This window comes from Larimichthys crocea, chromosome VII (genome assembly GCF_000972845.2).
Source record: "Larimichthys crocea isolate SSNF chromosome VII, L_crocea_2.0, whole genome shotgun sequence".
NCBI classification, from domain to species: domain Eukaryota; kingdom Metazoa; phylum Chordata; class Actinopteri; family Sciaenidae; genus Larimichthys; species Larimichthys crocea.
Genome location: NC_040017.1, coordinates 19,735,559 through 19,752,627, shown reverse-complemented (window position 1 = coordinate 19,752,627; position 17,069 = coordinate 19,735,559). Strand labels below are relative to the sequence as shown.

The window sequence follows — 17,069 nt, the reverse complement described above, 5'->3', positions numbered from 1 at the left end:
CACACACACCCGGGCATCGGCTGAACTCAGCAGACTACCCTGTATGAAGATAATAACAAATATGTAACCGTTTGTGTGATTTAATAAAACTAGCTGGAGCCAGAGAGAGCTCAGAACTCAGCAGGGCGTGAAGGTGTGCAGATCGCGGGGTCTGTAAGAACTGAGAGCTGTGTTCTCCCTCTTGCAACAGGTGAAACTGGAGTACTTGTCTTTGTCTTGTTTAAACTCAATATCTCTCTGCTCTACATCAGGTCTACAGAATTCGGGGTGGTTTGAATCACCACAACAACATTTTATCACGGGGTCTCGGGTATGTCCAGGATTCTCGCGTGATCTCGTGTGAATACGGCCGGCTCGCTCCGCTGCCGTTCCGCGGCTGATCCGCGTCCGGTGTGAGTTGGCGCCGGGCAAAGGACCGTTCCGCTGCCGTTCCGCCTCCTGTGTGAGTCCCATGTTACAGCAGCGTGACGGCTGCGCCGCGGTTTAGCTGCGTCCTTTGCCCGGCGTCAACTCACACCGGACGCGTGTCAGCCGCGTGACGGCAGCGGAGCGAGCCGGCCGTATTCACGCGAGATCACGCGAGAATCCTGGACGTATGCGAGACCCCGCGATAAACTGTGTGTAAAGAAAACAACAACAACAAACAGCTGACTTTGCTTCTCTGACGTGTAGGAGATTATAAAAAGCATCTGTTGTGTCATAACTGATTGTGTGTTGTTCCACTTCAACAATTAGTCTCTCATCGTTCATATTGAGACCCTTTGATCGATCTTTGATCACCTGGTGCCACCGGTCATGACGTAACGTTGATGTGAAGTTGTGATAAGTGACATAAACTGCGTATTGTGTTTTATTTTGAAAGGGGGCGGAAGTTTATTACGTTGATTCTGTGTTGGATTTCCTGTCTGGTGCGCAGTGCTCTGTTGAAATTTACGAGGTTTAGCAGCGGCTCGCCTCAAAAATAGAAATGCTACGGAGAGCTCGCGCCGTGGCGTGGAGAGCCGCTTCTGAGACGCGCCCTGTGTGAGTGCTCTCATTGACTAGGCTATTTGCTACGGTGACTGCGGCGCAGCCGTTACGGGCTCAGCAGGCAACAGATGGCAGTGCTCAAGAACCAGACAGAAAGACAGACCCAGCTGTTGGAGGTGGATCTGGCAGGGGCGGCTTTCCAGACCCCTCACTCGTTGGCTCATGCTCCACAAAATGTCTGGGCGTCCTCTCCCGAGCACATGAGGGTCGGCCAGCCTTTTGCGGCTTTCCCACACCGGCACCCCGGAAAAGACCTGCGCCGGCATTAGCGCAATCAGCTGTTTCCCAGAGTAAACAAAGGCAGAGAGAGGGCTGGCTCAATTCGTGGCAGCGGCAGCTACTAGTGGCATTTCCGGTGGCAGCCCGGGCTGCCCCCGGAAATGCCACAAAGTGACACACACACGCAGCAGTTGAGAGATTAATTAAAACCTGCAAATTAATGCAGAACTCACGTAATACCAACTAGCTATTACCAACGAGGCTAATACAACTCTGACTCTGTTTTATAAAATAAAATTAAAAACAGATGCCCATAACACCAGCCTCAGATACCGCTAAGGCAGTGGCAGCTGCCTCAGAATGCCACTAGTAGCTGCCGCTGCCACGAATTGAGCCAGCCCCTGCAGCAAAGGCAGCTGTCCAGGTGGAAGCGGCATTTAAAAAACAACACCAAGAAAAACCACGAGAAAAACACGACAAAACTCTCTAAACTGCTAGAGAGATCAGGACTCCACAGGGTTACAGTGAAGATACAAAAACGAACAAAAGAGAAAAAAAGTAAAAAAGCGACCTGAGAGGCTGGAGCAGCTTTGAGAATAGATTAATAGTGATATTTTTTTTATCGACCGATAAGAGTCTCACGATAACGCAGCACAATAACGCCGATAACGGCCCACCACGAGTAAAGACAGAACAGCCTAGATGTTGTTGATTTGGTGAATGCTGACATGTTAGATATAAACACCCTAAATTTAATTTCAATTCATGAACACGCTCAAATCATACGGCTACTGTATAGTATGCAGTGGTCAAACCAGCTGCATTTTCCGCTCTGTGATCTGTGACACTGGGAGACCAAAAAGCCCATTACTGTAAGTGCGAACAAAAGATTGAGCAACAAGAATGCTAATGAGGTGTGTAAGCTACGTCATCTCTAGGTAGAACAACTGTAAAAAAGTTCTGTGAGAGAAGCGCCATCTCCTGGTCATACCCTGTAATTACATGAATGGGTGGAGTTACAGTAAAAAATAGACATGCCCAGGAGAAGGAGGGGTGTCACTCCGGTCACGGAACTTAGCAGGCAGCTGGCTGGAAGTCAGCTGGAAGACGGCTGCCATTCAGTTTGCGTTCAGCTTGAACAGGAACTTTTAAGTTGCTACTACTGTATTTTTTTGAATCGTCAAAATAAAAATGACATCAAAAATATAGTATTTCTTTATTGCATTTCTTTAATTTCATCAAATCAATGAAACATAATTCATTAATATTGTAATGAAGTTAAACTTGAGGCGGAATCGTACAACAGAGCAGTCATGTGGTGTGTCGTTCTCTACAGAATACACTGCAGGGAAAATAAACATTTAATCATGAATGCTCATTATGTATTTGTAGCCAACTTAGTCGTTTTGATAGTAGGCTAATATAGCTAATATAGATACAGCATGTGTTGCCTTCATTATAAGGCTTATATAAGGCTTTTAATTTTTTGTGGCTCCAGACATTTTTGTTTTTTTGGTTCAATATGGCTCTTTCAACATTTTGGGTTGCCGACCCCTGGTCTAGTGTCTAAGATTTAGTGACATCGAGTGGTCAAGCTACAGATTGCAGCCAAGTAAATACCCCTCATTCCACAACCTCCTTTAAAACATATATGACAAATGTGACACATTATGATGGCTGTGAAACTCGCTAAATATACAACAGGCCCTATCTGGAACCAGTGTTACAATTGTCCGTTCTGGGCTACTGTTGACATGTGGCGGTTCCATATAAGAGACTTCATGTGAGACGATCTGCTCCCTCTGTAGATATAGGAACCTCAATTTGAAATGATTATACACTACTGAAAACATATCATACTCCATTTCACTAACAAGGACCACGCCCGTGCAGATGAAGTTTAAACATGTTTATTACAAGTGACGTTCGGGAAGCACGGGTGATATGCTGCGGGAGGGTTTAGGGAAAGAGAAGGTTAGAGGGTTTGAGGGATGGAGGGATGGTGGGATGAGGGGTGTTAGGGTGAGGGATGAAAGGAGGGAGGAAGGGATCAGGGGAGGAAAGGTGAGAGGGATGAAGGGAGAGGGGGAGGAGGGATGAGGGGAGGAAAAGTGAGAGGGATGAGGCGGGACCATCGGCAGAGTGGTCCTGAGGTTGACCGGAGGAATCCTGGGAGGAACCTGGGGGGATGGAGACTCTGAGTGGGGGAACCGTCTCTCTGCGACTCTACGGATTAGAGCCCCAAGAGAAAACTTCATGTGGAGAGAAGCGTGTGTGCATTTCGGATGTCGTTCAGGTCGTTGCGGACGTAGGCTAGGTACGCGGTTGAGGCCCAGCGGCCGAGTATTTTGGTGATATTGTCGGGTATGCCGGATCGGAGCAGGATCTGGCGGAAGTGGTGGTGGAACCAGGAGCGCGTGGCTACTCTGCCGGTCTCTGAAATGAACAGAGGTCTATGGGGGAAGCTTGGCAGGCTAGGCGGGAGTTGATGTAATTGAGAACAGGTTCGTATGGGCTCAAGGGTGAATTCAGTCGAAAGAGGTAGACTGGTTGAAGTTGCCCGGACTGGTTGGTTTTACTGCGTTTGAGAAAATATATTAGGGTATCGGAGGAGAGGACAGAGATGTCGGATAATGATGGGTGACGTGATGGATCGTAGAGCAGGGTGGAAGCGGTGAACTCGGAGCAGTGTAAGAAGCCGAAGAATGCCAGGAGGAATATGGATTCTAGGACTTTGTCTGTGCTTGGGGATAAGTAGCCTTTGCGGAGGGTCTCGATGCAGCGGGCTAGGAGATCGGAAGTGAGGAGGAGTCGCTTCGGCGTAGGGCGTGGTTTGGCCTTGCGAAGGCCTTTGAGGAGCATGTTAATGTGGGCGTGAGCCAAGGCGGGGCACGGAGACCCCGAAGATATTTTAACAAGGAAGTTAATTCCACTGAGGTAAACTTGTATGGTAGATGATTTTATTTTTTGGATCGAATGGGCGAATGTGATGAAATTGGTGAAGGTGAGGACGTCTAAAGTAGGGAATGGGAGGTTATGTGGGGCTTTGAAGCATTTCCAGCCGGTTAGGTACGAGGAGAGGGTTCGTGGAGTGACGCTGTTGAGGATGGAGTCTCGTGACGCAGTGACCAGGTGTTCCAGCTGCGGAGTCAGTTGAAGATGGTGGCTGAATACGGTGGGATCGGAGTTGGAAGGGGATCGGAATCTGGAGCCAAGAATTTGAATTTCTGGAGAGAGAAGTGGGAGAGAGAGTCAGCAATGGCGTTTTTGTGGCCTGGAATGTGCGATGCTCGGATGATGAATTGGTTGTGCGGAAACCAGTGGGAGCCTACGGATGAACTGCATGATGTCAAGGGAGTGGGACCGGCCTTTGTTTATGATGTCTACTGCGGCGCTGTTGTATTTTCGGGTGGCTATGCCGATGGGGCTGATTCTGAAGGAGGGGAACGGAGGGCTGGAGAAAGGACCAATCATGAAAGTTTCTGAGACTTCCTTAGCCAGAAGTCTGTCTACTGTGTTAGGGTCTGATATGGCAGATTGTAGATTGTGGCATGAGAAGGAGAAATCTGGCATGGCGTGTAAACCTGGGTGAAAGCTGTGGGTGAACCCCTGGATGACGAACTGGCGGTCTGGGTGGTTTATTAAGACAGAGGAGAGGGCGTGGATGTTAGTACTTAGATACTTAGTTAGTACTTAGATACTTGCATGGACCGTGCTTGGTAGGGTTGTGGGGACAGGTGACTCTGGCGTGGGCTCCGCTGCAAAAGGAGCAGGTGTGGAGGAAACAGCAACTGGACGAGCTGCACCCCAGGTCATTGAAGTTATTGCAGAGCATCCTGCCCCCCCTGGTAGAGGATGGGTCCGCCTCTCTTGTTGACTCCTTTGGGGGCGGGGCCAAGAGAGGCTGGCTGTGGGGTGGCTGGTTTAGGGGTGATGGACGGAGGGGGGGCTGCGGGGGGAAGATTTCGGGAAACTGCCTGGTTGCGTTTCTGTGGGATTGAGGTATGGGGTAGCGGTGTGGTGATGGAGCAAGTGGTGGCTGGATGTGATGGTGCACCGCACTGATCGCAGTGGAGGGATGAACGTGCTGCAAAGGTGCGGCAGTAGAGCTCTATGTCGAGGGTGCCCCAGTATGTGCCCTGGTTAAATTGATGGAGGCGCTCGGCGGCTTGGGATGCAAACATAATGTGGTAGGAATAGAAACCATTGCCGCCGAACCGCAAAGCTAGGTCGATAATAAGGGACAGGTAGTCGTCCAGCTCTGACCTGCGGTCGGGGAAGGCTGAACGGATCACGTCGCGGTACAGGGAGAAGGCAAGGGTGAATTCGGGAGCTGTGAGCTCTTTGGAGTGGGTGGTGAGTGGTTGTTTGAGTTGGAAGGTGCCCAGGGCTGTTTGCAGTTCCCTGGGGATGTGGGGGTTGTATGTGGATGGATGAATGAGTTGGGCTAGATCGACATAATTACCGGAAAGAATCTGCTGTCTGAGGGCGGATGACACCGGGGATGGTCTTGGAGACGCTGTGGGGCGCGCTGGAGGTGTGGCTGTGGCTAGAGAGTGGTTGGAAGGCAGGGGGGGATAGAGAGGGAGGGAGCAGGAGCCTGCTGGAGGGGAAGCTGTGAAGAGAAGGGGGGCATTCAAGGTGGGAACAGAAATGCTGGCGACATGAGGGATAAGGGTAGGGATGGGGGGGTAAGGGTAAGGGAAGGGAGTGGGAAAAGAAGGAGCAGGAGGAAAAAAGGGGGTTTGACTGGACGTGCCGCCGTGGGTTGCTGTGGAGGCTGCGGTGGTCTGGATGGGTGCCAGAGGGGCTGCAGTAGCTGTGGAGGGAGGAATAGAAAGGCTAGGATTGAAAGAAGAGGGAGGGATGATGGGATGCATGTGCACGGGAAAAGAGTGGAGCTTGGGGGACAGTAGAGGAGGAGTGGGAGGCGGGAACCGAAAGTGTGCGGTTCAATACAACCTGGCCCTGGGTAAGGGCTGAAGGAGAGGGCTGAGCCGAAGACAGTGGTGTGACGTCATCGTTGTGGCGACGGCGACCCGGAAGTGGTGTTCGGCTCGTGGAGTTGTGGAGGAAGTTTTGAAGATGGCGAAAAAGTGTGGCCTTTATGTCGGAGTGGTGGAAAGGGATGTTATGATGAGTGAGAGACCGTTTCAGGCTGGTGACTGTCGAGTCGGCTATGCCTGTGAGTGAAGGGCGGACGGCGAGTTGCCCAGGGGAAATTGCCTCGCGGCGGTTCCGCCGGTCGCTGGCGCGTCTGGATTGGGAGCAGGTTGGAGAGGAGCGTCTGGAGTTGCCAGTGTCTGACGGGCGACGGAGACGGGTTCTCCCCCTGGGCCTGTGAGGTGGAGAAGGCCCGATGGCGTTGGAGCTGTCCGAAATGGATGATCTCAGACGCCGGCGGACCTGGACTACGGAGCACAGCCGTGGTGGCTGCCCGGAGGGGATTACCGAGGACGGAGATGTTTTGGACACTTTGGGAGTGTTGGATATTTCATCGAGCAGGTCGCTGTCGGAAGCGTTAAGGGCGAGTGTTTCGTCCATGATGCGGATGTGACAGCAGCGTCAAAGAAGGAGTGGAAGGAAAAGGAGTGCTTAAGTACATGGAGTACGAGGCGTGGCCCTTATTCCCGAACCCAGTTTATAAAAACTCCATTTATGCAAAAAAAAAAAAATACACTGAATTTTTAATTAATTGAAGTTTGTCCTGAAAAATAAGCAACTCATATCATCCTTATGATTATTGGACTTTCTTGCTGTAATTAAAAACTGTATTTTGATACATATTTTTTATAGAACATTTAATAATTTAGTATTAGAAAGATACAAACTTTGAAATCTTAAATAGCTTGATTTATGTTACTGTTTCTACAGTTTACTATGTAAAAAGTAACTGAAGAGAACAGCACATCAGTAACAGTAGCATCATCTTTTAAAACTAAAAAAAAAACATTATTTTTTATTCACAGCTTTCCCATGACATGTTTCTTAGTGTTTTTCTCTGGCTTGATCAATATTATATAACATTTAGGTGCAAAAATGCAAAGCAATAAGCCAAATGCTGAAGACAAAATTGCAAATATTTCCACTGCTACAGTAAACTTGCCAGGAGAGCTGACATATGCTGGGATGAAGGTGATCCAGACAGCACAGAATATCAGCATGCTAAATGTGATAAATTTGGCTTCATTGAAATTATCAGGCAACTTCCTTGCTAGAAATGCCAGCACCAAACATGTTATTGCAAGGATCCCAATGTACCCCAGCACTGCGTAGAAAGCAGCCTCAGAGCCTGTGTTACATTCTAAAACAATCTTCTTATTGCTGTATTTGAAAACCATGTCTGGAAAAGGTGGGTTTAACTTAAGCCACAAAATACATATCAATATCTGAATCAAAGTGCAGGAGCAAACTATGATCCTTTGCTGTGCAGGACCAAACTTTGCTGCAACTTTGCTGCCAGGAACTGAGGCTTTGAAAGCTGTAACAACAACAATAGTTTTTCCTAAGACACAGGAAATACAAAATGCAAACGTCACACCAAAAGCTGTGTGACGCAGCATGCATGTCCAGACTGTGGGTCTGCCAATGAAAGTGAGGGGACAGAGAAAACACAAAAAAAGAGAAAACAATAGGAAACAACTCAGCTCAGAGTTGCTGGCCTTTATCACAGGAGTTTCTCTGTAGCGGATAAAAACCACCATCGTGGCCAGTGACAGACACGCTCCAAGCAGGGATACAACTGTCAGAGCTATTCCCATTGGCTCGTGATATGTCAGGAACTCAATTATTTTGGGAACACACTCATCTTTCTTTTCATTGGACCAGTATTCCTGTGGACAGGGTGTACAGTCTGCAGCACCTTTACATGAAAATGAACAGAGAGAATCAGCTGCGAATATTACATTTGCAGAAAATAAAATCATACTGAAGTAAAAAACGGAAAACAAAAAAGCGAAGCAAAAACATGGAGCAGTGACACTATCAATAACATTTTAAACATAAACATACAAACACTAAATGCCTGCTGTTATATTCAATCGTGTATTATTGCTTAGTATATGGCATACATGCTTTTCATACCTGATGAGTTTGCTATAGTTCCATCAGCACATGGGATACAGTCAAAACAGCAGGTGGGTTTTCCCTTTATTTGAGCTTTCCTGGTTCCTACTGGACAAACATTAGAGCACACTGATGTTGGAACCTGAAACAGAACATTTAAACAATGTAACAATAGTGCAGATATATTCAGTTGATCTAAAAAGCAATTAGTCTTAACGCTTACCTTTTCCCCCGTCCTCCACACAATTTTTTCCTCCTGGATGCTGAGCTTATAATCACCATTAGCAGCAGAGGCAAAATGACCCAGCGTGACATGTTGAACCTGCCCATCTATTAGGTGCCAGTTAATAATATCATAGGAAGCAGGAGGGTCACCATTGGCATCAAAAAACACATTATCTGCAAACTGATTTCTAAAATTCACTCTCTGTAAATGGTCAGTGACCTGTGAAAAGACACCAATTGTTAATTAGATGTTTCAGACTGGACAAATTGTGTTACTGTGGATTTCATTTTCATGATTTCTCACCTGTTTGGGCCGGATTTCTGATATATTCAAACATGACCTTGAAGTTTTTTCTCCTACTGGTTTGCAGAATACCAGCTGATGGAGGGCATGTGCAATGGCATAAACTGCTTTATACACATTATAGGAGACCCTGAGCTGTGTGACATTGAAAAACACATGCTGGGAATTCATTAATGTTTCATTGCCTGTGCATATTTTATTTGTTGTCTCTGTAACTGTGTGTTCCCCAGGTAACACAGGTTTACAACCCACCATAATCTCCCAGAAATCCCTCACAAAACTTGCACGTGGATCAGTGTAAGGGCTAATGCCTGTGAGAAATGGTTTTAGATTTGGAATGGCCATCTTTTGCACCACAAACCCCAGGGCTCCACCAAAAGCTCTGTACATTTCAGGTGTGGAAAGTTTACTAGCTGTTATCCAGGCCTCACTGGCAATCCACTGAATTCCTGTAATGTTCTGTTTCACAACCTCTATCATCAAAGGGTAAAAGTCATTCTCTGGAACAAAAGCAAGAATGACTTTCACAGTTGACTGCTTGATCATTTCCACAACATCCAGTATTTTATCCACAGGGTATGTTCGAAGAATTGTCCCAACAAATGCAATGCAAACCCCAAGCTTTTTAACCTCTTCAGTAAAAGCCAGGATCCCATTACGCCCATAGTCATTGTCTGACTGTATAGCTCCAATCCATTGCCAGCCGAAACGTTTGACGAGAGCTGCCAAAGCTTTAGCCTGGAAGTAATCGCTCGGGATTGTTCGAAAGAATGTAGGATATTTAGCTCTGTCACTGAGGCAGGCACATGTTGAAAAGTAACTTACCTATAAAAAGAACACCAAAACAAGTATGAAAAAAAAATGCCACAAAACAAGTTCTACTAAAAGCATGACATATCACAAAACACCTATGCAATAAAATAATAATAATAATAATTCTTACTACTGGCACTTGAAATGGTCCAAGAGTTCCAGCCACAGCTAAAGACTGAGATGATCCTGCCTCTGCGATGAGGGCAGATATAGCTGGGGGACATGGGGATGTCAGTTCTATTTCCTCTGGTCTACTAGCCATTGTAAGTGTAGCACGTAATGTATTTGTAGGAGATGAACACGAGTTTAGGATCCTATAACCTAGAGATACGTTTGGCAGGAGAGCAGGATCTTTGTTGATTTCTTCAATTGCAAATATCATCACTTGGGTCCACCGAAAAGCTCGCAAGTCAAACCTAAAAAATATTTTGGTGTAGGATTACAAAGCTGTTGCAGTACATGTGCATACAGTGACAGGTTTGATAGACAAGAGTAGAGAAGAATGTATGAAGTCAGATATATTACCTTGCACACTTCACTCCAGGTGGCTTGCTCTCGAATGTCGTAGAAGTCTCACTTACATCTTTGTTGAAAACCGGAAAAATCCCCCCAATCATTATGTCTCCCAGCTTGAACAAACTTGGCATGTCAAACTGGCCTAATACCTCACAGCCAGAAACTCTGTAGAGGTCAAGAACAAACAGAGATATGATAAGAGTTTTCTGCAGTTCATACATATTTGCTAGGAATTGTTTTCCCTTAAAGAAATGAGCACACAGCTCTTACAACAACTAGATAGATACATGTTGATGTGCTCTCTTCATAAAAGGTTGATTTATTTCCCGCAGGGCATAATCTTTGATGAAGTAGTCAAGGGGTGGGTCAGGTGCTGCACTTCCCTGTTAGAACAAACTTTTTGCTGTAAACTCTTTTCAAACTAACCATTAACAAAAACAGCATTCATCCATATTATTTTTAAACAATCTCAAAAGCTTCCGATTTTATTCAATAATCATTCAGCTCATGAACTTATGGCCAGGAATTTCATTGTGGCATCAGCGCTCACCTGAGAGCCTGCAGCTCACCTGTCTGTGTACAGTCGTACCTCGCTAAAACTTACTTCGCGGATTTTGTTTATTGCGGGTTATTTTTAGAACGTATCCCCCGCGATAAACGAGGGACCACTGTATCTCAAATTGCTGAAAAGTGTTCTCTTGATAAATTAATGCATAGTATCCACTAACAAATAAATCAGTTGCATTTAATAAAGTAAGATGTACGGTGGAAGTTATTGACGCAACAGAGCCATGCCTCGTGTGGTCCAGCCATGATACTGACCACGTCAGGTTCACTGTGTTCCCTCTATTATGTTATTTTTTGCAGAAAAGGTCCACATATACCATAGCGGTAACACTATGAGTTAATTAAGCTAACATTGAGATGCCAAATAACTATTGTTTGAACTCCACAAGTTATGCAAAAGTCCAGGATGTTACCTGGCCATCAGTTGGATGTCCTCCCAGGATATTCCAGCAATGTCTTTGCATGAATATGTTAACATCTATCTATTGAGCAGCTTTTATGCATCCTTAAAATTTTAAATAAAAATTCAACAAAGCCTAAAAATATGAAATCAAAGATAAAAATGTATGTATGCATGTAATGAATATGCTATTTCAAATCTGTTTTATAGGTAAGTAGACTGAGGTCCTTCAGGGTGTGCAGGTTGAGGCATTATAAATGCTATAGGAAGTGGTTAAAATAAAATACACTTTTACACTTTTTTTTCAGATCGTCCTACACTGAAATTACCACACAAAACTACTGTGAGATTAAATATTTTGGTTGAATGCCATTCATGAATTTTATACAGAAACAAACTTTGTGGTCAACATGAAGTCTGATAATAAAATTATCAAACAGAAATCAAGACAAAACCATCATGAGCCAGTGGAATTTATTTACTCAATAAATCATAGTAAGTAAAAGGTCATGCATTACAACAATGTCTTGTGTTCCAACGTTATCTATGAGACCATGCAGTAAAGTTGGTTTATTTATTGTTACATCATTTGTTTTTTTGGTACATTGGGAATTACAGAGTTCTTGGTGGTGTTTTTCCCATCAGATATTTTTTGGAATTTCTTTCTGGCCTGAAGATAATAATGTAACATTTTGGAACAAAAATGCATCCCAACAAACCAAAACTGGAGGCCAGAATGGCAAATATCTCCACAGCCACAGTGAACTTCCCAGGAGAGCTGACATAAGCTGGGATAAATGTGATCCAGACTGCACAGAATATCAGCATGCTGAAGGTGATAAATTTGGCTTCATTAAAGCTGTCTGGCAGCTTCCTAGCAAGAAAAGCAAGTATAAAACACAGGACAGCAAGAAGTCCAATATAACTCAACACAGCCCAGAATCCAACCGCTGAGCCCAGAGCACACTCTAAGATTATCTTTTCTTTATAGTACTTCATGTTCATCTTTGGGAATGGGGGGTTGATTGTCAACCAAAGTATACAAATGACAACCTGAATGAGGGTGAAAGTCAGAACACTGAGCCTCTGCTGTGTAGGACCAAACCATTTCATGACATTACTGCCCGGAAGTGATGCTTTGAAGGCCATTAACACTACTACAGTTTTCCCAAGAACACAAGAGATACAGAGGACAAATGTGATCCCAAATGCTGTGTGGCGCAGCATGCAGGACCACTCAGAGGGCCGACCGATGAAGGTTAGAGAACACAGGAAACACAGTTTTAATGAGAACAGCAGCAGGAAGCTCAGCTCAGAGTTGTTGGCTTTTACAATAGGAGTCTCTTTATGAGTCAAAAAAATAACTGATGTCAGAAAAGACAAAAATACGCCAACACAGCCACATCCAGTTAAAAGTGCTCCCATGATCTCTTGGTAGGAAAGGTATTCAATAGGTTTTGGAAGACATTGATCTCTCTTTTCATTTGGCCAAAATTCAGGTGGACAAATCAAACAATCGATAGAATCTATAAAATAAGTGAAATCATTCAGAAATGCAATCATTACACGAAATTAAATACATGTTTTTTATATACATATATTTCTATCAATTCTCTCTTCGTGCAATGGACATGAATTACACATTTTGAAATAGTTACTCACCTGTCTGATTACTTATTGTGCCCTCAGGGCACTGAAAGCAGTCGAAACAGCACACAGGCTTAAACTTGTTGATGGCCTTACGAGTCCCTGGTGGGCACGGTTCTCTGCACACAGACCTTATTACCTGGTTAGACAAAAAACACAGCATGCAAAATCAAGAATGCAATGTTTCATATGTCAGCGATACTGAAATATTTCAGAATGACATGACTATTGTGTTGAGACTGCAGCTCCACCCTGTATATTGTATATATCTGTGGAAACTGACCCACATGAGGACAGCTAACATGGACACTCATCTGTCGTGGCTACAGTAACTCATATGGTGCCTAAATGGTCTCCCCACTCAGAGAACCTGTGTAACACATGCAACCTCCATCCAATTTACCTTATTACTGTTTCCTCCCCAAACTATGTTGGTGTCGTCCTTCAGTTGGAATTTTTTGCCCTCTGGAAAAGATGTATCATATTGACCGATATTTACAATCTCAACAGAGCCATCTTCTTTCATCTGCCAGTTAACTAGGTCATACTGGGCAACTGAGTCTCCATTTTCATCAAAGAAAACCTTAGCCCCATTCTGGGTCGTAAAGTTCACATACTTGATGTGTTCCAACACCTGTAGAGAGACAGTCAACATATTTTAGAGATGCACTTAAGACATTCAGTGCTGTAATCCTAAACAAATACTCACATTTTACTTTTTGTATTAACCACAAAAAAAACAGAAACATTAAATATTAAATAAATATACAGTGTCTGATCAGCACTTACGAGGTTAGGCTGAACTTCACTCTTGTTCACACAGGGTTTTCCTGTGGTGGGATTTGAGCCATTTTCACACTGCAATAGTGCATGAAGGGCATATGCTACCAAGTACACAGCTTTGTATACATTATTCTCAGCCCTGAATTGTGTCACATCCGTGTAGTCACTGGAGACTGTCTTGAGATCCTCTGTGCCATTGCACATAGCAGAGATATTTGATGGTGTGAAACTGCAGTCAAAGAAGTTCTCCCAAACTCCTTTAACTATGTCACTCTGTGGTTCATCAGAAGGTTTTAAGCTGAGTAAGAATTCACCAAGACCTGGTATGGATGCCAGAGGGAGGGAAAAGCCCATTGCCCCCTGTAAAATGTTCATTCTCTCGACAGAAGCCAGGTCTGTTTGTGTGATCCAAGACTCACTGCCAACCCACTGCTTTCCAGTTATGTTATATTTCTCCATATTTGAAAGGAATGATTTGGTGAAAGATAAGGACATAAACAACAGGACCACCTTTGATGAGGATTTTCTTAATGTTGTTACAATTGCATTCAACTTTGAGACGAGCTGAGATGTCTTAGAGTAAGGTAAACTGTATTCAATACATATTCCAGCTTTCATTGCTTCCTTTATGAATTCAGCGGTACCCTCCTCTGAGTACAGGAGTTCAGAGTAAATAATGCCCACCCATCGCCAGTCAAAGTATTTCATAAGCTGCACCAGACCGATGATTTGGAAGCGGTCACTTGGCACAGTTCTGAAGAATGTGGGGTATATTTTTTTGTCACTTAAACAAGCACAGGTTGAAAAATGGCTTATCTTTAAAGGGAAAAAATTTTTAAAGTTAAATTGAATATAATCTCTAGATATAGTTTTGTAAAGCTGGAAATATGAATAACGAAAATGCAGAAAATGCAAATCATTTCTTCTCACCTGTGGAATTGACAGTGGGCTTAGTATCATGTTTATGGCTTTACTCAGTCCAGAAGATGAATGGGCTATGAGAGCCTGGATCTTACCACTGCAGCCCTTTGAATCCTCTCCATTTACAGCCTCTAAGGCTGCTCGTATCATGTTTTCATCCCCACAGCCATTATACAGCTTGTAGCCTAGACTCACTCCAGGAAGGAGCTTAGTGTCTCTGTTAATTTCTTCCACAGTAAAAATAACTGTTCGAGCAAACTTCAGTTCCCTGTCATTGAACCTGTAAACGTAGTGTTAAATGTTGCCACGAAACTGATGAACAAATCATTACGGCTGATGATTTCAAATCACATCAGATCAGCAAATAAAATATACTATTTTCATCAAACATTCATACAGTTTTTACATAATTTTAAGCATAGTGACTTACTTTTTACAGTATGTATATGGAAGTCCCTGGTCCCCACTTTCTATTATTAAGTGTATATTACTCATAGAGAAAAGTCCTCCTATAATAAGATCACCTTCTTTTGAAAATTCCATGAATCCTGTCTGTCCGATCAGTTTGCATGTTTGGTATTTTGACTCTGCCACTGTCAGCAGAGTAAATACGATAATAGTGATCCAACCCATCGCGATTCACACTTCCCTTCACTGAAGCAATTCTGACCTGGGAGCTGACCTTTATAGCTTTTTCTACGATAAGAGAAACAACCAGCGACCGTGAGGACACTCTCAATTCTCAAATGATTATAGTTTTCACGTCACTGCACAGGCCTGATTTACCTTTGCTGCAATAATCAACACAGATACTTTTAACGCAGTAAAATATTCAATATATTGCAAGCGCATTCTGTAATGTTATTTTGTACAGGACAAATTTTCGAGGTGGCTGTACTCAGAATATGGCAGAATTATGTCTATATCTAATATCAAAATTTTCAGTTTATAGTTTATAGTCATGCGAAAAAAAAACACTGTGGGTCCTCTTCAACAGAGACTGCCATGTTTCTACAGTAACTCAGATGGACAAACCAATCACTGACTGTTGATCATGTGTTATGTGGCCACTATAGTTATCTTACATGAGTGTAAGGAGACGGCGAGGCTTCAAGGGGTGAGTGTTACAATCAGTAAAGAGATACCATTATATCCTTCACTGGTTCTTGTTAACAACTAACAATCTATTTTGATTAATAATAATATTAATTAATATTATATTATTATTAATAATAATATTAAACACCAGGCAACAGAGAGTCAGTGCGAACTGGATAAAGTAGGTGAGTTCAGAGTTATTCACACGGACAATGGCTGTGTTTCTATGACAGAAAAAACTGTAAAGACAGCTATAGTGAGACAGGCACCCACCACAGAGGTCACTGTCAGGGCTATACCCAAGGCATCATAGGTCAAGAACTCCACCTTCTTGGGGATGCAGGCTGTTCTGTCTTTGTCCTCAGGACAAAATGTGCACTCCATCGAATCTAAAAAAACAGAAAACAACAAGAGGTATGTCAAAAACATGTATTGACATTGCAGGTTTAAAAAGAGATACCAATATTTGTTGGTTCTAACTCATCAAATCTGATAATATGTGCTGTTTTTAGACGTCACCGTGAACTGAATATCTTTGGTTGCAATTTTCAGATAGTACCCATGATGATTTCTTGTGGAAAAGCTTATTGTAATTTTTATTTATACTGACTATTAGATTATTGTAAATAAGGAAGAGGAAGATAGGAGATTAGGAACTGTATGGTAGGCTTTGAATTTCTACTGTTTACTGTATGAATGCCAAGGAACTCATATCAGAGCGCACATGAGTTATCTCCACCTCAACCTACAGAACTTCAACAGTTGGCATCTCATGAAGGTAAAAACACAGTGTGAGCAGCTTGGCTCACTCTGATGCCCTGGCCACATTATCCTGTCCTCCTGGATCACCAGCTCCTCTTTGTAAGGCAAACAAACTCAATGTTCCCACCTGTGCCTCTTTGCCAGTTGATGATATCATAGTAGGGTACTGAGTCACCCTTCAAGTCAAAGTTCACCTTTTCCGCACCAGTGTTAAATGACACTTCTTTGAGGTAGTATTGGCGCTTGAAAACCAATAGATAATATGAAATACTCGCTGGATTGTACCTGCCAGGGTTGTATATTGTTTCTTTGAGCACATGACTTGTTTTGGAAAGGGCCACTGCCAGGTTGACAGAGATGAAGGTTGTGGAGGGAATGAGTAATCGCATATACAGCCTTATAGACATTATACGCCACTCTAGGGCTGGATGTATTAATGTAAACTGAATGCATCTCAGTGTCCCAGGTTAGATTTATAGAACAGAAGGCAAGATCACTAATGTCACTAGGTACGACCAGATGTGAAAATGTATAATTACAATACAATGTTTCACATTATGCCCCCGTCTCACTCACTTCACTGTGACTTATTTTTAATGTTTTCTTTTTGTCTTCTTTCTCCCTTGTGAAACTTTTTCCTCATTCATCATCTGTCTCTTTGTGGTAGCAGATGGAGTGACAGGTGGTCTTTTGTATTCCCTAGAGCAAACTATAGTGAGT

At 43.7% G+C, this 17,069-nt stretch overlaps 2 protein-coding genes across 2 annotated transcripts; both read right to left on the bottom strand.

Moving 5' to 3' along the window:
- Positions 1 to 7,211: 7,211 nt before the first annotated feature.
- LOC113746121 (extracellular calcium-sensing receptor-like) lies at positions 7,212 to 10,272 on the bottom strand. The gene is made up of 6 exons (XM_027280688.1): positions 10,181 to 10,272; positions 9,789 to 10,071; positions 9,095 to 9,667; positions 8,636 to 8,758; positions 8,332 to 8,455; positions 7,212 to 8,110 (listed from the first exon to the last, which is right to left on the bottom strand). Exons 1-6 carry the CDS (start codon positions 10,270 to 10,272, stop codon positions 7,212 to 7,214), a joined length of 2,094 nt encoding a protein of 697 aa, XP_027136489.1.
- A 1,478-nt stretch (positions 10,273 to 11,750) lies between these two features.
- On the bottom strand, positions 11,751 to 16,150 carry LOC113746068 (extracellular calcium-sensing receptor-like). Its single transcript, XM_027280359.1, has 8 exons — positions 16,147 to 16,150; positions 15,861 to 15,976; positions 15,276 to 15,280; positions 14,499 to 14,769; positions 13,590 to 14,384; positions 13,189 to 13,419; positions 12,801 to 12,924; positions 11,751 to 12,664 (listed from the first exon to the last, which is right to left on the bottom strand). Exons 1-8 carry the CDS (start codon positions 16,148 to 16,150, stop codon positions 11,751 to 11,753), a joined length of 2,460 nt encoding a protein of 819 aa, XP_027136160.1.
- Between the last annotated feature and the right edge of the window lie 919 nt (positions 16,151 to 17,069).

Bases quoted from the DNA above. Each gene is read 5' to 3' on its own strand.
- LOC113746121 (XM_027280688.1), bottom strand. From the start codon at position 10,272: ATGATTGGGGGGATTTTTCCGGTTTTCAACAAAGATGTAAGTGAGACT. The intron at 9,668-9,788 runs GTAGTAAGAATT...TTCTTTTTATAG, and splicing joins TTGGACCATTTCAAGTGCCA to GTAAGTTACTTTTCAACATG. The intron at 8,759-9,094 runs GTGGGTTGTAAA...GTCTTTTCACAG, and splicing joins GGGATTTCTGGGAGATTATG to GTCACTGACCATTTACAGAG.
- LOC113746068 (XM_027280359.1), bottom strand. The intron at 13,420-13,589 runs GTTCAGCCTAAC...GTCTCTCTACAG, and splicing joins CCTGTGTGAACAAGAGTGAA to GTGTTGGAACACATCAAGTA. The intron at 12,925-13,188 runs GTAAATTGGATG...TTGTCTAACCAG, and splicing joins GGGGAGGAAACAGTAATAAG to GTAATAAGGTCTGTGTGCAG.